This window comes from Neovison vison, chromosome 12, assembly GCF_020171115.1.
Source record: "Neovison vison isolate M4711 chromosome 12, ASM_NN_V1, whole genome shotgun sequence".
Classification (NCBI taxonomy): domain Eukaryota; kingdom Metazoa; phylum Chordata; class Mammalia; order Carnivora; family Mustelidae; genus Neogale; species Neogale vison.
In genome coordinates this window covers 19656321-19681702 of record NC_058102.1, presented here as the reverse complement: position 1 = coordinate 19681702, position 25382 = coordinate 19656321, and the positions used below count along the sequence as shown (strand labels likewise).

The window sequence follows — 25382 nt, the reverse complement described above, 5'->3', positions numbered from 1 at the left end:
TACAAACAAAGACCTTTAACTTGGCACCAAAAACCAACAATGTAGGCATAAATTGACAAATATTTGAACATTAGCATGTATTGTTTCTTTTTTCTTTTCTTTTTCGTAGGTCTCCTTCCTCATCATGGGTCTTGAACCCACAACTTTAAAATCAAGACTTACATGCTCTACCAAATGAGCCAACCAGACACCCCTATATTAAGTTTTTTAAAAAAGACTTAGGAGTTTTAAGTCCAGGGCGAGTTCAGTATGTCAACAATGTACTATGGCCATACTGAATTTCCACTGTAATTCTGTGCTTTTGAACAGGAGGACTTAGGATAAGAAAAGTGGTATTCCCCAATACCAACCCATGAGTAAATCCTGTTGGGCTGACCTTCAAAATGCCCAGAATCCAACCTCTCCTCACCACTACTCTGATCCAAGCCACCCTCCCCCTTGCCTGAATTGTTACAACCTTTGCCCCTCCTCAGTTTATTCCCACCACAGCAGCCAGACTGATCCTTTTGGAACATGAGTGAAATCACATCGCTCCTATACTCAAAACCCTATAATAACTGCTCATTGCATTTTTTTTTTTAAAGATTTTATTTATTTATTTGTCAGAGAGAGATCACAAGTAGGCAGAGAGGCAGGCAGAGAGAGGAGGAAGCAGGCTCCCTGCTGAGCAGAGAGCCCGATGCGGGACTCGATCCCAGGACCCTGAGATCATGACCTGAGCCGAAGGCAGCGGCTTAATCCACTGAGCCACCCAGGCGCCCTCATTGCATTTTTTAAAAAAAGATTTTATTTATTTGACAGAGAAAGAATAAGCACACAAGCAGGAGGAGCAGCAGAGGGGGAGAGAGAAGCAGACTGCTGAGCAGGGAGCCCTACACGGGGCTCGATCCCAGAACCCTGGGGTCATGACCTGAGCCGCAGGCAGACACTTAACCTAGACTGAGCCACCAGGCGCCCCCGCTCATCACATTCTGAGTTAAAGCCAAAGTCCTTGTCATGGCTGCCAGGGCCGATCCCACCAGTTTTCCCATTACTTCTCTAGGCTCATCTTTTGCCCCTTTCCCTTGTTCATTCATGGGCATAGAAAGCCCAGTCACAGAGGCCTCTCTACTCTTCTTGAAATATGCCAAACACACCCCTGCCTCAGGGTTTTGCACTGGCACATCCACTTAACGGAATCACTCCTTGTCCATATATTCATGCTGCTGGCCCTCTCATATTCTTGAAATTTTCACTCAGAAGTCACCTTCTTGGTAAGTCTGCCTTTATCACCCAGTTTCCTCTGCTCAATTTTTCTCTACACCACTTGTCTTCTGCAAACATAATTTACTTGTATTCTGTATTTATTGTGTCTCCCTCTGTTAAGATGTAAACTCAATGCAGGCAAAGATTTCTGTCCATTTCTTCACTGTTGCACCTTCAGCTCTGAGAACAGTACTTGGCACATGGTATACACTCAAAAAATAACGAACAGTCCTGCTCTCTCTGCAAATGAACCACCTGAAAAAAATGTTCTATTCCAGCTGACACACTTTAAAAAGTAACAGAAACCATGGGGCGCCTGGGTAGTATAATCGGATGAGCTTCTGACTCTGGTTTCAGCGCAGGTCATGATCTCAGGGTCATGACATGGAGCCCCGCATCAGGCTCCTTGCTTGGTGTGGAGTCTGCTTGAAACTGTCTCTTTCTCTCTCTCTCCTTCTGCCCCTCCCCCATGCTCACTCTCTTTCTCTAAAATAAATAAATCTATAAAAATAAAAAAATAAATAAAAGCAAATGAAACCAAAGCTCACTCTGAGAAGAATAAACTAGGACACAGATAAGCCCCTAAACGACAGCTAAAAGAATAGGAATGAAAAGAAATGTCACATGGGAAAGAGATTACATTAGTTCTGGAAGATCCCAACGGGTACAATTTAACCAGTGTGAGAAAGCTGTAAGGAAGCACTCCATAATTCCTTGTAAAGGTCAATGTAGTCCAAAGGCAAAATGAATTATCACAGGAGAAAATTCGTTTCCTATAAATCAAAGGGGATAAGCTTGACCGGAAAAACCACTTTGCTGAGCAATCCAGGCCCAGGCTGCAGGACTAGACTGTGCAACTGCTGAAGTCCTGTCTACTCTACAGAGCCTAGACCACAAGTACAGTGACACAGAATCGGAGGGGCAGAAAGGACACATTTCAGAAAGAGAAAAAAGCCAACAGCTCTTGATGATGAACTTGGAAAAGGTTAAATGAGATAAATGGAACATCAAATGTGGATACAAATTTTTTATCTGTATCAGGGGTTGGCATTCTATGGCCAAAATTTAGCCACTGCCTGTTTTAGTATGGCCCCAAGCTAAGAACAGTTTTGACATTTTAAAATGGCTAAATGTTAAATACTTATACAAAATATCTACATAATATCCTCCATGTTGCCTCTTGGCCCACCAAGCCTTAAAATATGTTCTTTAAGAAAGAATTTGGCAATCCCTAATCTAGATAACTGAGGAGAATAAAGAGGGGGTCTGTGGTCCACTAGAAGTATAAGCTCCCTGATGGCCGGGATGTGCTTTTGTTCTTTGCTATTTCCCTGTTACCTGGAACAACAACCAAAACAGAGCAGTAGCTCCACAAATCTTTACTGAACAAATGATTAAGTAGGGCAGTCACATAGAAGCCCAAGTAGGAATTCAAAAACAGTGCTTAGAAGACTATAGTTTAATATAAAGTTTATTTATATCAAAACTCACAACCTCGTAAGTCTTTACTATGTTATAAAATTAGCAGAAGAAAAATCCAAGATTCTCTCCACAGATGTTGTAACTGAGTTATAATTCTTAACATAATGTCCTTCTTTCTTCTCTTCAGGTAAAACATTATCAAAGTACCTTAACTAATTTAAAAAAACAAAGCTAAATTTAGCAAAACAAGAAATCAAGATAATTTGCTATAATTTGTCAAAGGTTATCCCTTTACTTTTCCTATATATTTAACTATAACTCAAATACAAAAATGTTATTTATACAAAATAATTCAGAAACAAATCTACAGTGTAAAGGTGGCGATATCTGCACTTAGAAAGGTTACAATTTTCTTTCAAATTACAAATAACTTAAGTGTCAGAAAGAAAGCATGATGTTAGACACTGTTCAGGACACAAATTGGTGAGTAATAAGGTCTCTGTGCTCGATAAAAAAATTAGATGAGGACACCATAAACTCCTGTGTAATCAAAAACTAAGTTTTGGTGCACCTGGCTGGCACAGTCAGTTAAGCATCTGACTCTTGATTTTGCCTCACGTCATGATGTCAGGCTCATGAGATGGAGCCCCACATTGGGCTCTGCACTCAGCATGGAGTCTGCTTGCATATTCTCTCTCTGCCTGCCCCTTCTAAAAAATAAGTAAATCTTAAACACACACACACACACACACACACACACACAGAAACCTAAGATGTGAGTCACGTTACAAGTACTACAGGGAGACAGAAAGTAAAAATAAATAGAATCATTGTGAATGTACTGTCCAGGATCTTCATGGAGACAGAGGTGGGGCTCGAAAGAACAGGAGGCAGGCTGGGAGAGGAAGAGGACCAGGAGAGCAGCACCACACATGTGAAGACACGGGCAGCCTCAAGGAGATGCCGAAGGGCAGGGACTCAAGGAACTAAGTGCAGAATCAAGGCTGAGTCCTGAACACCAGGAGGAGGAATCTGTATCCATGCAGAAAACAAATACATACTACTGTATTATCGTCTTCAAAAAGGAGGCAAACCAATAAAATTAGAGATTTCTGATTTATTCAGATTGCATGCCAGGGAGATCGGAGAGAAACTCTATAGGTAGGCAGAGCAGCTAGACAGCTATCACCGGGGCCTACGTGAAGGAATTCAGTCTGGTGTAAACAAAGTGAGATAAGTAAAGGAGGGAATCATTTGTGAAAAACAAAAGCAAGTAATAGGGTGAGATAAATTATTAGTGATGGAGGTAAAAAGGAAGAACACATCAAAGATATTTCAAAGATTTAAGCTGGGAGGTATGACACAGAAAGAATGGGAACTTAAGAACAGGATCAATGCTGTAAAAGGGACATGACCGTTTTCATTTTATACAGGTGAAACACATGTAGCCTCCAAAGAGAGAGGCTCAGTACAGAAGCATGAGAGACAACAGACCAGAGGAGACACAGGCATGGGGCTCACCAGCTCAGTGGCCAAGTGGGAAGACAGGATCTCTGAATGTGTGTATTATTCTATGCCAGAAATTACAATTTCAGTTCTATTATCTGACCAAATAAACTGTATAATTAGATAATTCAGCATGTAAAATAAGAATCTTCCAGTATGCTCTGTCCAAACTGGAGAAAATAACTTGCTGAAGAGTTATATGGTAAAAAATAATAATAGTACTAAGCCTCCACAATAACTCAGAGCCAAGCGAATAAGGTATCAAATTTAAGGTCCTGACCACAGCACAGAAAGGCAAGTGTATTACAGGGAGTAAGATATATGTAATCCCTTTCTGAAGTTAGGGCTGAAATACAGTGGCAGCTCTTTTGCTTCTCCTTTTATGTTTTTAGTTTATCAAGTACTTCTTTAAAAACTGAATCATGTCTGTTCCATTTAGAATTTTGTTATTCAAACAATCAATGATGACATGATTTTAAAATACCCATAGGAGATCTTACCATTCTTAGCACTGTCGAAAACAACAACTGAGACATTAGTGGAAGGGTTTTTTGGTTTTGCAACATTGACTATGTCACTGGCAGAATGAAAAGATGGATAAAGAGATGGCAGTTCCTTCAATGTGATGTTGGCCGGCAGAGCTGGATCCAGGACAAGCATTGGCACCTTGATGCAATGTGTCAGCAAACATTCCAACTGCTTCTCACTGGAAACAGACACCAACATGCTCAAAAACATTCTTGAAAAATTAATCAACTTTGAAAAGCTTGTTTGTACATTAAATTTTCTAGATGTTTTTCTATATCCTATAAAAATCATATTTAATAAACATGAATCTTGTCGAGAATATAAAGATAGCAAGTATGATATAAAATTATTTTAAACAAGGGCAGCTTTAGAGCTTTAGAAAGTGCTTTCAAACTCCTATTAATATAATTGCCACCAAAATTTACTAACTCAAAGGTACACAAGAAATTAAGCATTTCACTACCATTTTAAATATTTTTCATAATTCCAATGAAGTCTATGATTAGGCAGATTAGGAAGTAGATAAATTCTGTTCACAGAGTGTCAGCCTACCAGATACAATTTACCAATTCACAAATACACTGGAAAGGCATGACACTAATGTAAATAAAAGCAAATGCGACAAGGTTCTAAGATGAATGTTTCAGATATTTCTATCTAAATGTAAGGAATACCTAAGAATAAACATAATACCTAAATAAACAATGGACAAAACAGAGCTGGGGAACTCACAAAGTGGGAGCTGTGACTAGTTAATATGTAAAACTGTCCAACCACAGTAATATTTAAAGAAATGCAAAAGGAAACAATGAGGTATCACATTTTGTTTACTAAATTAGCATCCCTCAAAAAAAGGGACTCAGTGTTAGTGCAAGCACAGTACACCTATTCTTCTCAAACACTGCTGGCGTCACTGCAGGGGGGTATTTCCCATTTCCTCTCTGGAGAATTAATTTTATAGCATTTGCATGTATCCTTATTCAGACCCATAAAAATTTATACATATGCTTCTTCCTCAGTAGTTTACTTCCAGGAATCTAGTCCAAGCAGAAGAAGAGAAACAAAACAGGGAAAACACACACACACACACAGAGAATGTGACAGACCCAAATATAAGATCACAAAATATTTACAATAGTTAAATACGGAAGTGCCCAACATTTAGTAAATTACAGTAGAGTTATTTTATGGAATATTATTAACTATTACAACTGAGAAGAAGCACCAAGATAATTTATCAACAGATATATATAGATTATATAAATTTTAAAATGATACAAAATTGTACATAGATAAATTATAAAAAAAGATTATAAATTATGACTATAAACACATGCATGAAAAGGGAATAATATAATGATCATAGTTGAATGAGGACCATAGAATTATGCAAGCCAATTTTTTTCACTGTCCTCTCAACCTTTCTGTAATGTGGCATTATTACTTTGACTACTTTAAAAATGTACTTATTTTAAAAATATCGGTATTTTAAAAATTAAGAAAAATTAACAGTGGTATTAACAGTAGTATATACAGTACTATTTTATAAATGAATATACATAACATAAAAAAATGATTCAGAGGGCACTTCAAGATCTCTAAATTCCTCAGGCTCATTTCTATAAAATAACTCTTCTGTAAGTCTAACAATTAAGTGGGGGGAGTGCAGTTAACAGAGATTTCTGCTGGTCAGTGAGGCAATCTTGGTTTTAGGGCTATTCAGAATCAGTTACAATTTAAATCACAATAGCCACATTATGACAGCTTTTTCAAGGAAATAAATTAGTGAAAACACTGGGTCTAAGTCATACTTTAAGTGTACGAAGAGGACAGAAAACCCAGAGAGATTAATGAAAACGACAGAGAAGAAAAACCTTAACATCCAGAAACCTAATCTATCAGAAACGATAAAGCTTTGATTAGGTACAACCTGGTTAAGAGTTCTCAATCAACTGTACCTTTGGCACTGTTAGATTTTCCATCTAATGGAAGCACTTACTTTGGGGGCAAAAACTAGCAGATGAGGGATTGAAGAGGGACAATAAATATAAAATACTGTGTATTCAACAAAAACAAGTTAGAACCTGGAAGTTTTACTTCAACATTTCAACCTCTATTCCTGAGAGGAGAATCAAACACTCACCTCTTCTTAGTTGGTTCCGTTGTGTTCTTCCCAAGGATTTCTCTAATGAAAGCAAATATATTTCATTACATATGCATAGGCTAGTACTAGCCCTAAATGTGAACAGGAGGTTACTGACAACATTGATTTTCTTGGTTACTCCCCTGGAACTAACCAGTAGGTTAAGAAATATAATGCTTACAACATTTAAGATATATAAAATTTTAAGTTTCAATTAAATATGCTCAAGTTATTACCATCACATAGCTCCCACAATAACTGAAAAAGTTGACATACAAGCTTCTACATTTTACTAGTAAAATCAGGTTGCCAAAGTCATTTTCATGCACTGGGAAGGTATAAAATTCCTCTAATGCAAAGAGAAAGAGACAATTTGTTGCAGTATAACTTGGCCAATTACCTGCAACTGGGGAGCACCCATTAACATTTACAAAGAAATGAATGGAGAAATTCTCAACACATATTGCTAAGGAATCAGAAAGGAAGTTACATCAGCCAGATCCCTAGCTCTAAAGGCTCTCCATTCAAGGGCATTGTACCTTTCCCAGGGAATTAACAGCTCTTACCATGTAATTATGTTGAATAACAAACACCTTATTTCATGAAGATATGACACCTAGGACTCAGCCTGAGTAAGCAGGAAGTCCAGGGCTTTCTTGGGAGGCTCCTTTCCCTTTAGGGCTCTCAGAGAGCAAGACATCACCAGAGTGGCACAGTCATAAAATGGCCATCTTACACAGTGAGGCCAGGATGCCACCAAAGTGGCTGAGTTCTCCTTGGGCACCAAGAAACAAGCGTCAGATACATGACTGACAACATCTTCTAATGGCACAAATTTGAGAGGGGCTAGCAATGTTACCAGATTTTTGTTTGGACAGCATTGTGAACATCACCTTTCCTTCTGAAATACAGTTACTTGTACTCAGAACAGTGTGTGTTTTGTTTTTAAAGAATCAGTTTTAGCTTTGCGCAGTGGCAGTATCGTAGCCAATGAGGTTTATCCGAGGCGCGATTATTGCTAATTAAAGAATCAGTTTTACCTCATTGCTTTCTGCTCCTCCTCCATCTGTTCTCTGACTTGCTGTAGTTCCTTCAGTAGTTCAAGATCTGTGCCATTCACCCAGGTATAAACCACATCGATCGGCATCGGCAGACAGAGCCTAGGGCAAACCCACAGGTCTTCCAGCTTACATGCATTTTTCCAATACATTTGGGAATAAGAGTATAAAAGGGTTTAAACCCAAAGGTTATGGAAAAAAAAACCCAAACAATAAAAAGGTAATCGAACCAGCCAACCATATCATAAAATTGCATGTTTCAAACTGGTCCTAGGAGACTATTTGTTGAGAACTTTCTCTGCAAGATGCATGCAGATCTCTATGCAGTTCTGCACCAGTTACTCCTCACAACCACCCCGTAAAGAGGCTGCCATCACTCCACTTCAAGATTGTCAGGAGATCTTGGAAACTCAGTTTATACTCCTACATGCTCAGTTTAGCAAACAAGGGTGCTGAGATACAAATGTAGCCAAACAGAAAAGAAATTAGAAGCTAAACAAAATTACCAAAAAGGGAATATCCAACATTCCCTAACGATGACCCAGTTCTATTTTCCCAGCCCTGTTTTATGCTGCAGCACTCCTTATTCCCCACTGCCCCAAATCCAGCCCCTCCCAGCCCAGCCCTCTCCTTCCCCTGCCCTGCTTTTTCTTGTCTTCATAGCACTGACCACCTTTCTAACATATTAAATAATTAACTTGTTACCTCTACTGGTAACTGTGTGTGTCCTTCCTCCAGAATGTATGCTCCAAGAAGGCAGGAAGCTTTCTGTTTTGTTCCCTAAAGTACCCAAATGATTAGAAAAGTGCTGAGCACACAGAGCAGCTCAGTAATTGTTAAATGAGTCAATGATACATATGAGACACTAGCACAGACCTTCCTGAACTTGCCCGACTTAAGTTTCTTATTATATTTTCCTCAAAATAAGCAGTCAGGCAGGCATCTAATTCTTGACTATCTCACCTAGGTCTCGTGTTAGTAGTGTTTGTTCAGGTTTTACCCCTGCTGAAAGCTCTCTTTCCCTTTCTTTTACCAACCTAACCAAAACTCCCCCATCTTTCAGCTCTATTTTGGACCTATGATACAGGAGTTCATCATGACTCATAGGCAAGTCGCATTTCAGCAAAGATGTGAAGGAAGTGAGAGAGCAAGCCATGTGGATAACTGGGGGACAACAGGTTCAGAGAATGGGAACACCACGCGTAAATGCTCTGAAGTAGATACCTAACTGGCATGTTCAAGGGGCTAAAGGCCAGAGTGGCAGAGACAAGGGAAGAAAAGGGAGGAGCAAAAGAGAAGATGAAGGTCAAAGGAGAACCAGGGACCCAGAGTTTCATGGGAAAAAATGGAATCACCTAATAGTCAGCTATATGTGAAAACTGAACATTTACCAACCCTCCTGACAATGTTTACCACTGTCTGCAGAATAACATCTAAACCATGTCATAATCTACACCTTGTGCTTTAGACACTCTGGTTGTTTACCCCAATAAAGTAAGACTTGCAAGGTTTTGTGCCTTTGAACATGCCTCTCCCTCTGCCTAAAATATCCTTTTTTTTTTCATGCTTTGTTGAACCACTTCCTCCTTCCCCAATCGTAAGTAAGAGAATGTACTGCTTACCATGCAGCTTCCATTATACTCTGTACTCTAAGGAATCCTTAGCACGCTATGTTGTACTAGTTTTTATGCATGTCTATCTTCCACTAGATAGACTATCTCTAGAGCAGATGTGGTACCATACATTTTGTGCCCTGTTGCATTAATAACTTCCTCTCTTCCTCTAAACAATGAATTTTGGAAAACGCACACACACAAAATTAAATCAAATTAAATTTATAAAAAAAAAAACTTCCTCTCTTTCCTATATTTTCGGGTTCTCTCTCCTCACCCTAACAGTAAGTGAAAGCTTTCTCAGCTAGGTCTTTTATGCAGTTATTATACCAATGGTTCTCAACATTAGCAGGCATTAGAATCACCTTATGGCTTGTAAAACAGATTGTTAGGCTCCAACCCAGAGTTTCTGACCCATTAGGTCTGGCGTGGGGCCCCAGAACTTGCATATCTAACAAGTTCCCAGGTACAGCAATGCTGCCAGTCCAGAAATCCACAATGATAACTGTTTATTTATATACAGGTTGTAGTTCACATGCTTAAGTTTTAAAAAAAAAAAAAAAAAACCTTCCCCACTAACGTGCCAGTTCTGTATGAGGGTAAACGAGTTCCTCTTGGTCATCACAAGATGCCTAGGAATAGGGTCTGATACATGAGTGGGATTTAACATATACTTGTTGGCTAAATTAAGTTCATTCCCTCAACATATATACCAGTCTTTTCCATTAAAAAGAAATGTCTTACACTGCCCACACCTAAATTATCCAAGGTCATCTCATACCCAATAGCTTCGACCAAAAATTAATCTGAAAAAACTACTTTGGTGACATATTTTTTAAGGTTTTTTTTCCCGAAGATTTAAAAAAAAAAAAAAAAGGATTGCACATTCCAAAGCTATCCTGTACAAGCAATTACCTGCTATTAGAAATTTTTTAATAGAATGAGGAGATATCCATACATGTTCAAATGGGGAAAAAATTAAGTATATAATGGTTTTATGTACTGGCTCTAGTAAGCTTGTATTATACGATCAATTTAATTCTCTGGTGTTAAACAAACTAGGAGATCGTGTGATCTGCCCGAGGTCAGTGAGTCAGTTGTTTTTCTACTATTAGACATAGCCACAGTGAGTTTGAGTCCTTCTTTCTAACCACGAGACCACTATATCTTAGTTTCCAGATGAAAAGAAAGCCTTTATCTTAGAGCTGAAGACTAAATAAGTCACCTATGACTCAGAACCAAAGCCACAGTGATAGTAATACAGCTTTTATTTTAATCAGTTTAGTTTAAGTGAATATACAGGCGCTATGACATATAAAGGACACTATGAATGTAGCCCCTTACGTCTACATTTTATAAAATAGATAAGAAAACTTAAATGGTACCTTAGATCCAAAGAGTTGGAAAAGATTTTACACTTAATTAATCTAATACCTACATTTTAGAGATGACTAGACTAGTCCCAGACTGACTTAATGCCTCACAAAATTAGTAGCAATAAATCATAACATATTTACTTCTTTTTTTTTTTTAAAGATTTTATTTATTTATTTGACAGAGAGAAATCAGAAGTAGACGGAGAGGCAGGCAGAGAGAGAGAGAGAGAGAGAGGGAAGCAGGCTCCCTGCTGAGCAGAGAGCCCGATTCAGGCTCAATCCCAGGACCCTGAGATCATGACCTGAGCCGAAGGCAGAGGCTTAACCCACCGAGCCACCCAGGCACCTCTGTCTTTAACATTTTTTTTAAAAGATTTTATTTATTAATTTATTTGACAGAGAGAGAGAGAGAGAGATCACAAGTAGGCAGAGAGGCAGGCAGAGAGAGAGGAGGAAGCAGGCTCCCTGCTGAGCAGAGAGCCCGATGCAGGACTCGATCCCAGGACCCTGAGATCATGACCTGAGCCGAAGGCAGTGGCTTAACCCACTGAGCCACCCAGGCGTCCCGACATATTTACTTCTTAATGACATATAGAACAGAACTTTGTTTTAAACATTTCTAGTAACATTTAAAAGACTTGCAGAGAAACCAGCAAAATAATAAAAATTTCCTATAAATATTATGGTATTTTAAAAATATATCAGAACACGTGATGTTATATATGATGCATTTACTTGTCATCTTCAAAATTAGGTAATTTCGAAATATCCTTATGTAAAAATCAAACTATATTTTAATGCAGTCTAAAATTAGGAGGAGAAATATTTAACACACATACACAAAATTTTTCAGAAAGAGAACAAGAATGTTTGATTAAAACTGCTGACCTCCATATGTGAATTTTCTACAGCTACTTTTCCTTCTAAAGTGTTGAAGCTCCTTCAGGACAGTGATTTCTGCAAGTGTGCACCGTCAGCATGAGCACAGCATAAGGCACAGTAGGTTGAGTAGGTGCTTGATAAATATTTGATTAAAAAAAGACAATAAAAAAAACCCCAAAAAACAAAAAAAGACAATCCATTTTGAGCTTTTCTTAGGAAAACTGGCTAAAATGAAAACAAAGTAGGAAAACTGTATTTCATTAAGAATCCACGAATGAATTGTTCTCAAAGTGTAGTCACCAGACCAGCAGCTTCAGTGTCACCAGTGAACTTGTTAAAATGAAAATTCTGTGGGCCCCTCTGAGACCTCCGGACTCAGAAACCCAGCAGGGGGTGGGGAGGTGGGGCAGGGGCTGGAATGCATTTTCTGAAGCCTTCCATGAGATTTTGCTGCACACTAAAGTTTTGGGAACTGCTATGCTAAAGAATACTTAATAATTATTCATTTCACACTTAATAATTATTAAGAACCCAAAAGGCTTTTGTTTATAGGTTGTAACTATTCATATTTGCTATATTTGAAAATAAAACACGTTAAAAAATATTCATTTTTTTAAAAGATTTTATTTATTTATTTGAGAGAGTGTGAGAGAGAGAATGAGCATGAGAACTGGGGGGGTCAGAGGGAGAAGCAGACTCCCTGTCGAGCAGGGAGCCTGATATGGGACTCGATCCCGGGACTCCAGGATCATGACCAGAGCCGAAGGCAGTCGCTTAACCAACTGAGCCACCCAGCCTTCCCTATTATATTCATTTTAAAACAAAAAACCTCCTCACATGTTAACATGATTAAATTTTAAAAAGATTTTATTTTATTTATTTGAGAGAGAGAGGGAGAACAGAGATGATGAGGGAGAGAGAGAAGAAACTCCCCACTGAGCAGAGAGTCTGACATGGGGCTAGATCCCAGGACCCTGAGAGATCATGACCTGAGCTGAAGGCAGATGCTTAAGGGCTGAACCACCCAGGCACCCCATGAACAACTTTTTAAACGAAAATAACAATATTTTCCAAAACAACAAAAAATTTTAGCGAGAAGAGAAGCACTGTTTTACATTTCTGCCAATCTCTTAATGACTTAGCAGAAGAGAGCGAGCACCTCAGATCTTCCATGTTCAATCTACTCCCATGTATTGTTTTGGTTGAACTATATAATGAAAACCCAGGCTCATACAGATATTTAGCTGGAAAGGAAAGTTGTATTTTAGCCTTTTCATGTGGGCCCCTTGGGAAGCTCAATTTGTTAAGCATCTATCTGCCTTTGGCTCAGGTCATGATCCCAAGGTTCTGGGATCAAGCCCTGCGTGGGGCTCCCTGCTCAGCGGGGAGCCTGCTTCTCCCTCTCCCTCTGCCCTTTCCACCTGCTCACTCTCTCTTTCTCAAATAAATAAAATCTTCAAAAAGTAGTAATAGCTTTTTCAGGTAATAGTGGGTTTTCCTCTCTGGTCCTACACCAAAGTAACTGGTAGTTGCTCAAAAATTAGTGGCAATCTGGAATATGAAGCTACATTAATGAACTTTTTGTGCTTTTCCACTGAAACCCATTGGTTCTTCTTGCACTTTGAATGGCTTTTTTACCCATGCAAGATTCTGTGACCTCTGTAACAATAATCCTATAACAATGTATTGGTTATCTGGAAAATAAGAGCTCACTGAGTTAATGCAGATCTGCTAAATGGTGCCGTATTTCTTTCATTTTTTTTTCTACAATATTAACAAATGTGATTTTTTTGGACAATGCCACAGATCTAAAGAGATAAGTCTTTATGATACTGTGAAGCTGTTAAGCCCACAATAGAAACAAGATTTCCCAAATTCCTATTTTCACCTGAAAGCTCAAATTTTATCACTGGCAACGAATACCACTACTCTTCCTTCAAGAGACAGAATTGCTTTGTTCACTGTCAAGAAATATCTGCCAAATGACCAAGTCTGAGTAATAATACTGCCATCTGTCCTTTCAAGTTATGACAATGGTGTTCCATGAAACAGAACGGCTAGTCCAGGTTGCAACTCAAACAATCACACAGGGCTTTTCCTCAAGATAATCACCAAACAGTCAGGTGCATTTCATTACAAAGAACATTAAAAAGATGTGTGGTCAAAGGATCAAGATATAATCAAATTAGTAACTTTTACTGCTTCATCGTGAACACTTAAGTGAAGCTAGCTTTTATCCTACCCATGTAAATGTGGGGTAGTGAAGAATATAGTGACTCATGCTAAGGTGTGGCAGTTTTACCCATCAATGCTTTTACACGATCAGTGCAAATGTCAACACAGTAAAAAAAAGCAAATAACACGTTAGTATTGTTATAAAAAATAGTTTTGATTTCGCAGATCCCTAGTGTCTTTGAAAACTGTTTTTAACTGTTAAAAGGGTTGCCTGGTAGCTCAAATGGTCAGGGGTCTGCCCTTGGCTCAGGTCGTCATCTCTGGGTCCTGGAATCAAGCCTCGCGTCAGACTCCCCTACTCAGTGGGAATCTGTTTCTCCCTCTCCCTTTGCCTCACCCCCTGCTCATGCTCTCTCTCTCAAGTGAATAAATAAAATCTTTAAAAAAGAAAGAGAGAGAGATCCTAAGAGAAAAGCCTCGTTTCCCTACTTCACAAATTATTTGCTTAACATGCCCTTCTCCCCACTGGACTACACAATTCTTTACTGCAGAGTTATATCTCAGTGACTAAAATAGAGGAAGACTCAAAGACTCATTTTTTGTTAAAGGAGCAAAGTCTGGGATGTCATTCACATATAAGGCACGAAGCAAAGAGTAAAGCTTAACATCAATCAAAAAATCCCTTAGCCCTTCCTCCCTAAGATTCTCATGACTATAACAGTACATACATCCAATTAGTACAGTAAATTAAAAACCCACTTATTCGATAGAAACCACAAGGCACTCATATAGAGTGAAGAGAGGGACACGGAAGTGCTTCCAAGCAGTGGGGAAGGGCTCCAGAGCAACCGGTGATGTAGTCTGGAGGTTCTCAGGAAACTGTCAGGGTGTGCCAACTGATACCAACTGTAGTCACTTATAGTTTCATTAGGTTTTCCGGTTCAGTGAGAGCACAGGGAAAGATTTATGAGAACTATCCTCAGGGGGAAATGGACAGTCAGGATCAAGGAGGATTTTGACATTTAGACTTTTGTGGGGTTAACTACCCTTGTGAGCTGCCCCACATTTGTTCTGGTCACCTATGGCTCCTTGCCCTGTAATGATTCACTGTGCACTGTTAGAACGGAAAAGAGTCAGTAAGTACTGCATAAAATGAGTAAATAAAAAAGGAGAGAACTCCATTTATTTTTTAAAGTTAGAATGATGATTACCCAAAGAATCTACAACCAAAATTCACTAATAATGCTTCCTCTAGATCAGGGTAAATTAAAAATGGAACAGATAGAAGCATAAACTTTTATTTTTCTGTATTACTTGAACTGCTTTCAACCACTGACATAAACTGCTTTTATTATATAAAACAATATAAGTAATAATTAAAACAAAAAGGAGACTGCAGTTCATTTTAGCTGCAGGAAGAAAAGGAGGATGTGAGAAAAGATTGATTCCACTCTGAAGTCTGTTTTTTTGAGGGAGGAAAAAAATCTCCAAGGAAAAGAAAGGTTGAATGTAGCATCCAAGAGTGGCTGCACCAAGAAGCCTCTTGGCATTAAAGAGAAAAAGATCCAACCTATGAGGTTATTTATTGCTCCTCACAGTGAACAGCAAGATGCGGTGATCATAGTGCTGGGCGAGGGGTTAGTCTGGTGGCTTCCATGGGACTGGCCCTGGTTAACAGAGTCAAAGAAGATGTCAACAGAAGAATACAGGACAGGACTTGGAAAAGAATAATACTGGCCAGGGTAGCCACTTGGGTTCCTCATCCTGCAGAGGGATGGAATTACCTTTACTTCACAGAACTGGGGCAATGATAAATGAGATCATGTAACTAACTCTGCAGGGCAGGACTATTCTTTGAATCGGATTTTTCAGTCATAAAATTTGAGGATTCCTTCAGATAGAAGTGGTCTTGAATAGGTTAAACCTTATCTACACTTGGAAAAATCCCTTCAACTTCAACTCTTATATTTAAAACAAGGGTGATCTCATGACTCATCACTTAAAGTCCAAAGAAGCAGCTCTCCGAAACTGATCTCTTCTTACCGATTCTGAAAGGACTTTCCAGCAATATTGTCTCTGTAGGAATCAAACAAAACGTGGTATTGATCCCGGCTCCATTCCAGAACCACCTGGGAAAAAAAAAAAAGGAAAAAATGTTTATCCTGCATCAAATACTAAGAATTTTTGTTTCATTTAAATTTCATTAAGAATCACTAAAGGAACAGGAAAAGAAATCAAAATTCATCCATTCACCCACTGCCTACCATATATATATATATACACCATACACTGTGCTCAGTCCAGATATAAAAACTACAACAGAAGGATAGTTATACAGATATAGAAATAAAAGCTATAGTTAATGGCCTGTAGGAGGAGGGGCATCAAAGAAATTTAAAAGGGGGGCCCCTGGGTGGCTCAGTGGGTTAAGCCTCTGCTTTCGGCTCTGGTCATGATCTCAGGGGTCCTGGGATCCAGCCCTGCATCCGGCTCTCTGTTCCGCAGGGAGCCTGCTTTGACGTCTCTCTCTCTGTCTGCCCCTCTGCCTACTTGTGATCTCTATCTGTCAAATAAATAAATAAAATCTTAAAAAAAAAAAAATTTAGGGGTGCCTGGGTGGCTCAGTGGGTTAAAGCCTCTGCTTTCGGCTCAGGTCATGATCCCAGGGTCCTGGGATCAAGCTCCGCATCGGGCTCTCTGCTCAGCAGGGAGCCTGCATCCTCCTCTCTCTCTGCCTGCCTCTCTACCTACTTGTGATCTCTGTCTGTCAAATAAATAAATAAAATCTTAAAAAAAAAAAATTTAAAAGGACCCAATATGAGAATTAGGTCTTACAAAATGAGTTCACAAGGTGGGGAGAAAGGGACAGAGCTGCAAGAGCATGTTCAAAGGCTGAAAAGCAGCAAGGGTGAGTGGCTTCAGGGCAACAGGGCAGCTGGCTTTGGTAGGAGCATAGCTAGTAAGTGGAGAGAATGGGGCTGAGAAGGGAAACTCTGTCTTAACTATTGTGCCCTATGTACCATGGGAAGCAGAGGCACTATAGGATTTTCAGGCAGCTACATGGTCCATCCAAACCTTGGGAGAGTCTCCTCACAGCACAGAACAAAGCTATAAGGAAGAGACTGAAAGCTATAAGGAAGATATTGGAGTGATGGCCTTACTGTCTACCAAGTTTCAGCTGATGACCTTGCTAAATAAAGGAGAGAATGGAAAGCTCCAGATAGGAGCTCCCTCATGTCCGCACCCCAAGTCTGTAAACCCACCAACACATGTGCCCCATATTCTTCTTCATTCCCTTCACCAGAGGTCAAGTGTCCGTCCTCCTTACAAACACCCCATCTCTGTCCATTTGCTCTAGATGTCATCAACCTGTCTCAAGACCTGGTCTGTTCTCTCATTTCCTCACAATAGGACTATTTTCATCAGCCTATTACAGTACTCTCAGAAAAACCTTCCCTTCACTCCACACCCTCTGCCAGTTGTTCCTTCTATTTGAAATTCTCTTTCAAGGGCAAATTTCTTTAGAGTCTTCTTCTATGCTCCATTTACCCTTCAGCCATTCCAAAACCATTTCTGCCCTGACCATGTGTGGGGTCTTACCAAGGCCTCCATGTTGTGGAATCCAGTGACATGTTCCCCATCTCTCTCTTACTCAACTGGGTAGCAGCTACCCAGTTCCTCTTTACTGAACCACTTCCCTAGCTTTCCTCCCATCACTCTGGTGACTCCTTTTCAATCTCCTTTTCCAGGTCATCTTTTTCTATCTCACTTTCAAATGCATCTTTTCATTTCATTCCTCTTCCTGGAATGCCCCCTTCCTGGCAAGACTTCTAGCTTCCTACTGTGCAAACCATAGGACGCATGGCCCGGGTACATTCAGATGACCATGGGAACGCCCATCATTTAGATTTCATCCCAGCCAGCAGAAAGGTGAGCTAGGCAATGATATGCCCCTTCATTAAGGAAACTTCTTGGAAGGGGCCCCTACCACTTCTGTTTTCAATGGCCAGAATGCAGTCACGTGATGACATGTGGCTACAGGGGAGGCCGTGTGGACCCATGTGCTCAGCTATAACTGCTCTTTTCTTTGCACAGCATTCAGGTTTTCAATATCTAAACTCTGTCTATCCTGACAACCTTACTTCACTGGAATGCTTTATAAACACCCCAAATTCAACTAATAATCCTCCCATCACTCAATGTACTGATTTAAAAACTGAGGGTCTAATATACCTTTTAGTGGATTTTTAAAGAGAAATAAACTAAGTTCCTTGACTTGAACAAACTATACAGCCAATGATGAACAGAGAAGTTTACCGCCAACAACTGCACTGAAGAAAGAGCACCTCATCTAGGAAGACACTTAAAGATTTTCCTCAAGAAGCAATGTTAGTAGTATTAAAGGATGAACAGATGTCTGCTGACAGTTCAGCTGGGGTACCAAGGGTGTGTTAGAGGGATCTGCTAGCAGACTCGATGAGGGAGTGAAGAAGGGGAAGAGAAGCGAGGTGATGCTAGTTTCCGGTATTTCTAATATGAGTGACTAAAGAGACAGTGGGGCCACTTAATGACATAGTAGGAAAAGGTGTAGTGGGGATGAGCACTGGTGGGATTACCATTTTAGTTGTGGTCGATTTGAGGCTGTGAGTGCATATAAGTGGCCTCCCAACTGGACTGGAAACTCCAAAAGAACAGGGGAATGAGCTCTATGGCAGTATCACACATAACACCAAACCCCAAAGCAAACATACAGCTATAAAATACCATCTTTGCTAAATAAAGTATATTTATTTTAATAACATATTGTATTGACTTGGATCAACTTACTGAATTCAAGACAGAAGTGATTCTCCATCAATATCCCTATGTAGCTGCAAAAGGACAACTAGTACATTATTTTTATTAAAAAAAAACCACACTAAATAAAGTTCAGTATCATAGTTCTTGGCTCATAGTGCTATCCAGAAGATGGGAAGATATCAGAAAGGGCATACTTCACAAATGGCTGAGAAATGTTGATGTACTGTACGTTGACACAATGTGCTTTCCTTCATCAGATAAATTAATCTCACCATCTCTAAACAACTTTTGTGTATTAGAAAGAATAGCAGCAGCAAAGGGTCCTTATCTATCACATTTAGGAATGTTCTCCTCTCCTATCAGCCAAGGGTTTTGCACACTTCAGAGAAGGTAGTAGGAATGCTTGGTTATGATTCAGGAGACACAGGGTTTCATCCCAGCTCTGTCACTTTTATGAGACCTTATGTAAGTTCTCTAGTCTGTTTAGGCTGTTTCAACATCTGTTTTACATTTTATGAATGGGGTCTGACCAAATTTCCTTGAAATCCCTTCCACCCCTAAGAGTATATGACAGAAGGAGGTGCAGGGTGACAGGCACAGTTTCTTCCCTGAACCCACATATCAACTGCACTGGGATACCATGTCTCTTCTGCTCCTGTCTTCAGCCTCCTCTGGGTCTCTTATCCCTGGTCCTTAACCCATCAACAATGAAACATGATCTTCTTCCTTCACAACCGTTTGCCCTTTCTGCTTAATCCCAACTGTCAACTATTAGGGAAGTCTTGCTAAACCCTTTAAGTAAATAAGTAATGTGCTATACGGGGGATCAAAAAGGAACTTGTAAATGAAATGAAAAATCATCTGAGCACAAGTCATCTGAGCACAGATCATTTTCTTACACTATCAAGGATAGCACAGGAAAGAGTAGAAATTTGAATGAGCCATTATGAAATTATTCTGGGGTAAACTATATAAATATAAATAACTTTCAAACAACAAAAAAGCCAAAATAGACCTAAGCTTACAATGAGATATTGTTTTCAGCCATTATTAGCAATAAAAAAAAGACCAGAAGAAAAAGGTTAGAGAAATACTACCTACTATAAAATCAAGCCCTTTTCTGTCCACAAAGCCTTTCCATATTCTTCAGCCCAACCCAAACGCTTCCTCCTCAGAACTTAACTTTCATCTCTACTGCTTATTTGGAAATCAATTACTCATGGCCCTCTAACATTTCTTACCTTGCATCCCTTCGCTTTTTTATCATTACTTACTTTCCCCTTCATGGAAGCATCTTGTCAGACCAATTAAGTTATAAACTGCTTGGGGATACAGAACTACTTACAATTCTACTTATCATCAACTCATACCTAGCACTATTCATTATAGACCATCTTCTTGTTCATAAGTATTATCTGGTTACAGCAGGAGTAGCATTAAGACTGGATATGGGGGTGGGGCACGTGGGTGGCTCAGTTGGCTAAGCATCTGCCTTTGGCTTAGGACATGATCCCAGAGCACTGGGATTGAGCCTGCATCCTCTGGACTCCCTGCTCAGTGGGGAATCTGCTCCTTCCTCTCCTTCTACCCCTCCCCCTGCTCATGTAAACACTTTATCTTCTCCAAATAAATAAACTCTTAAAGAAAAAAAAGACTGGGTTTAGAGACTTGGGACCATGGGACACCTACAAGGGGAGAACCTCCCAGTTCTTCTATTTAGTAGCTGTGTAACTGTGGGTACGCCATTTCCTCAACTATGAACTAAGTACAAAATGTATTTCATCAGTCTGTTGTGTTGCTCCAACAACACAGTAGGACAGTGATTCTCCCCTGACGTGCATAAAAAAAAAGTCTAAGACAGGAGTAAACAAAGCATATCTTCCTGAACCATCATTTATAACGGCAAAACATTTAAAATACTACATTGATAGTACTGCAACATTTTTATGGAAAAAACCAGAAAACTGATGTGATTTTTATAGACAAAACGCTGGCCTTTAAAAATTTTCCTACTTGCCGTTTTGCGCTATCCCTCCCACCCCCTCCACACGCACCTCTCCACACTATTCTTTGGGGCACCTGGGTGGCGCAGTGGGTTAAAGTCTCTACTTTCAGCTCAGGTCATAATCCCAGGGTCCTGGGATCAAGCCCCACAGTGGGCTCTCTGCTCAGCAGGGAGCCTGCTTCCCTTCCTCTCTCTCTGCCTACTTGTGATCTCTGTCAAATAAATAAATAAATAAAATCTTTAAAAAAAAAAAATTTCCTACTTGCCATTTTGCGCTATCCTTCCCACCCCCTCCACACACACCTCTCTACACTGTTCTTTTTCAGAGTATTTATTTTTTTCTGCCATTTATTAAAAGTGGTTTGATGGTACAACTTAAGACACATGAACTAGAATACTATTTCCTAAAATACTGTGTGAACTCTGAAATACCACATAAGCAATATATTATTAACAATTATAAAAATCCTTTAGGGATGCCTGGGTGGCTCAGTTGGTTAAGTGTCTGCCTTCAGCTCATGTCATGATCTCAGGATCCTGGGATCGAGTCCCACATAAGGCTCCTTGCTTGGCAGGAAGCCTGCTTCTCCCTCTGCTTGTGCTCTCTCTCTGACAAATATATAAAAATCATCTAAAGAAAAAAAAATCATCTAAAGGTAGTTTATTCTACTAGTTTAAAATATCTATCACTTTTATGACTCCATTTTTAATAATCATGGCATTCAAAGCATTCAAGATCAATTTTTGGTCTTTGTCTTTTTTTTCTGTTTTCTTTCTTTGTTTCTATCTTTTTCTTTTTTTTTTTTTTTTTTTACAAATTGCAGCCAGTCAGTCTTAATGTGTTGGTCACAGAGGAGAAGGGGCACATTCCCACCTTCACCAAGCACCATCATGCCATGTGCTCCTCTCCTCCTCACTGAATCCCTGCAACAAGGTACTAGCTGTGAGGCAGGCACTGCAATGGGTCATTGCCAAAGAGAAGCCCCAGGCCACATAGCAGTGTGTAATGGGGCTGAGATGTGAATCGACCTAACCCCAGAGCTCATGTTCCTGTTTAACTTCATCCAGGCTGAGCTCCTCTGATGCTTGCTTACACAGAGCCAGCTTTGTCAAACGTACATTTATAAATGTGGTCATTCAACCAATACCAAAACTGGTTATGTTTATCATCCTTAATTCAATGACCCAGATCTCTTTCCCTGGCATGTTTATAAATGACCATAGTCCATAATAAATTTGTTTTGCCCCCAGTATTTTTAGAATGTCTAACAATCCTTTCTTTAACTGGCTCGTGCAAACAAATACTAAAAATTGTGGATGATAAACTTTTAAAATTATAAAACTGGTACATGCATTGGCTGAAGATTTTTACAATCCTAGAACAAGTTCAAATGCATGCCTGTGTAAGAGTAACAGTTACTGAGACACAAGCCTCATAATCCTTTGTATCAGAAGAATTCTCCGCTTAAGGAAAAGAGGAAGGTAATTATCCAGAAGAGAACTGGTGTAAGTGCAATGATCACGAGATTTACAATCAGAAGACATGAGTTTCAATCTGACGCTTATCAATAAATGACCTAGGGCATTTGTTGATTCTCAGCTTCTTCCCTTGTAGAATGAAGGTAGGAATGCCATGTATGTTACATAATTATTCTGATGAATAAATAAGATGTGCAGATCATACAGGGCTATACAGCAATACTTCCATGCAAGCTGTTCACGTGTTCATCCTGCAATATCTTTACCTGTTTAAATATCAGTCTAAACCTCTGTGAACAACTCAGAGCCAAAAACTTGATCTCTAATCTTTATTCCCAGAACCTTGCACAGTGCCTAGCACAAAACCAATAAACCTTCTAGAATGAATAAATATGGCTACCAGTTTCATAAGGCAAACATTCTGGAACAGCTGACACGAAATGGTTTCTTTCCAGGACTTTCTGCTTTTGGATTCATTCCAGGATACTCAAGGTAAAAGCTAAAGGCTAGAGTTAATAAAGAGACAACAGGAGGCTAAGCACACAAGGGTATAAAACTCTCTGTAAAAGCAAATGCCCTTGGTGAAAAAATAATGAATACTGTTTTTCTGAAAATAAATAAATTGGAAAAAAAAAAAAAAAAGCAAATGCCCTTTTTCAATTTTCCAAGTGTAGAAATGAGACATGCAGGATATGTGGGTAGCTCAGTCAGTTGAGTGACTGACTCTTGATCTAAAGGTTTTGAGTTCAGGGCCCCATGGTGGGCTCCATGCTAGCTGTTGAGCCTACTTTAAAGAAAAAAAAAAAAAAATCAGGTGAAAAAAAAAAGAATGTGACATTGGTACCCTGTACTATTTCACAGGGTACTATAAAAATTTCCAACCTCACAGTAAAGAACCCTAAGTAGCAATGACAGAGCTTTTCACACACTAATAATGATACTCGAAGTTTATAATATTCCCCCAAAAAAGAAGTTTAAAATAGTCCTAGATTACAACATGTTCTTCACAGTTTCTGAAAACAAAATTTTCATTAAGAGGCATTACAAGAGAGACCAAGATATCTTACAGATGTTCTAGGCTTTATCTTTCCTACTAACTCTCCTCTTCTTGATACCAATCAGGAAGTCAATGATGATGAAGATCATCATCATCATCCGGGCTACTATGACAAAGTATCATAGACTGGTAAACAATAGGAATATATTTCTCACAATTCTGGAGACTGGAAGACCAAGATCGAGGTACCAGCAGACTGGGTGTCTGCTGAGAGCCTACTTTCTGTTTCAGACTGCCTTCTCCTTGTGTCATCTTACATGGCAGGAGGGTAAGGAGGCTCTCTGGGGTCTCTTTATAAGGGCACTAATTTTCAACCTCGTGACCTAATCCCCTCCCCCAGCTGCTAACACTGTCACACTGGAGATAAGGTTCAACACATAAATTTTGAGAGGACACAACCATTCAGTCTATAGCATTTAGCAAAGTGACTAAAATAAGTAATTAACCCATTTCTTATTAGGAGTTGAATGGTTATTAAAACTGGGTTGATTTCCCCCATTTCACATAAAGGAAATGATCCAAACCCAAGATGCATGACCACTATTTTTTCAAACATTAATTAAACTCAAAAACACTTTTCTAGACCATTCCTACGTTCTTTGAATTCTTCAGAGAATTAGACACACATCATGTATTTGCTGAACATTTTAAAGAGCACAAAATGGAAATCAGGCCTCTGTCCTCAAAGAGCTGATACCCATGTTAAGGACTATTTACTAGTATAAAATGATTAAGGAATGTTTACTGTTCAGCTTCCAAATGAGTACAGAATAAAAGAGATGACTCACAGGAAAAATAATAGTCAAGGACAGGGTTAATCATGACAGCTTAATAAAATCTCTCTCCTTTTCCCAGGACACAAAACTGAGATTTTTAAGGAAATAAGGGAGCAGAGATGGGCACGTGGGTGGCTCAGTGGGTTAAAGCCTCTGCCTTCAGCTCAGGTCATGATCCCAGGGTCCTGGGATTGAGCCCCACATCAGGCTCTCTGCTCAGCAGGGAGCCTGCTTCCTCCTCTCTCCTCTCTCTGCCTGCCTCTCTGCCTACTTGTGATCTCTGTCTGTCAAACAAATAAATTTTTAAAAATCTTAAAAAAAAAAAAAAAAGGAGCAGAGAAAGGGAGAGAATTGTTTGCCACAGGGATAATGGGGGTGGGAGCAAAATAATGAAGGAAATCATACTAAAAAGTAGAATTAAAAACGTTAAACCTTTGACAGTTCATTGTAAAAAAAATTATTTCGAGGGGGGGAAAAAAACAAAAAAAAATTCCTGTAACCACACTTAAATAAAAGTAAAATAAAACAAAACAAAACAACAACAAAAAAAGCCTACCAAAGATATTTTCAAAATGTATTCAAGCAGACTTTTTGGGTATACATAGATTTACTTGTTTTACTGGCCAGCGTTTATAAAACTCTGGTCAGAGTTTTACTGGTCAGAGTTTATAGAATCACAGAATTGTATAGGATGGACTTGAAATCCAGTACTCTACTCTGCAAGCCAATGTCTCAATCTCTGCTATAACGTCATGGTAAAGTTTCTTTACCTATGAGTTTAGACCTGTCCAAAATGGTATACCCTAGCCACTATGGTTATCTAAATTAAGACTAAATAGGGGTGCCTGGGTGGCTCAGTCATTGAGCGTCTGCCTTCAGCTCAGGTCATGATCCCAGAGTCTTGGGACAGAGCCCCCCAACAAGCTCCCTGCTCAGCAGAGGGCCTGCTTCTCCCTCTTCCACTCCCCCTGCTTGTGTTCCCTCTCTTGTTGTGTCTCTGTTAAATAAATAAAATCTTAAATTTAAAAAAAAAAAGACAAAATAAAATTAAAAGCTCAGTACTTTAGTCACACCAGCCACATTTCAAGCACTCACAGGGTTAGTCGCTACTGTTTGGGACAGTTCAGAATTACAGAATACTTTCATCACTCCACAAACTTCCCCTGGATCATGTTATGGTTATATAATCCTTAAAGTTAAGCAAGAGTCATACAAGGAAGCCCCAATTTTGTGATTTTATTTTTTTTTAAAGATTTTATTTATTTATTTATTTATTAGAGAGAGAGAATGAGAGAGAGAGAGCATGCGAGGAGAGAG

The 25382-nt window shown here is 39.3% G+C and overlaps 1 protein-coding gene and 1 non-coding gene across 3 annotated transcripts in view; one reads left to right on the top strand and one right to left on the bottom strand.

The window, feature by feature from the left end:
• Positions 1-25382, bottom strand: part of GNPTAB (N-acetylglucosamine-1-phosphate transferase subunits alpha and beta) — a 77822-nt gene that overhangs the window by 33466 nt on the left and 18974 nt on the right. For both annotated transcript variants that reach the window (XM_044228877.1, XM_044228879.1), the window contains exons 2-5: positions 15992-16077; positions 7885-8004; positions 6845-6886; positions 4674-4879 (exon numbers count right to left, since the gene is read on the bottom strand). In XM_044228877.1, coding sequence (XP_044084812.1) covers positions 4674-4879; positions 6845-6886; positions 7885-8004; positions 15992-16077 — 454 coding nt within the window. The remainder of the gene's footprint in view (positions 1-4673; positions 4880-6844; positions 6887-7884; positions 8005-15991; positions 16078-25382) is intronic.
• On the top strand, positions 7806-7944 carry LOC122892744. The gene has a single exon (XR_006381456.1). It is a non-coding gene; the product is annotated as a U4 spliceosomal RNA (small nuclear RNA).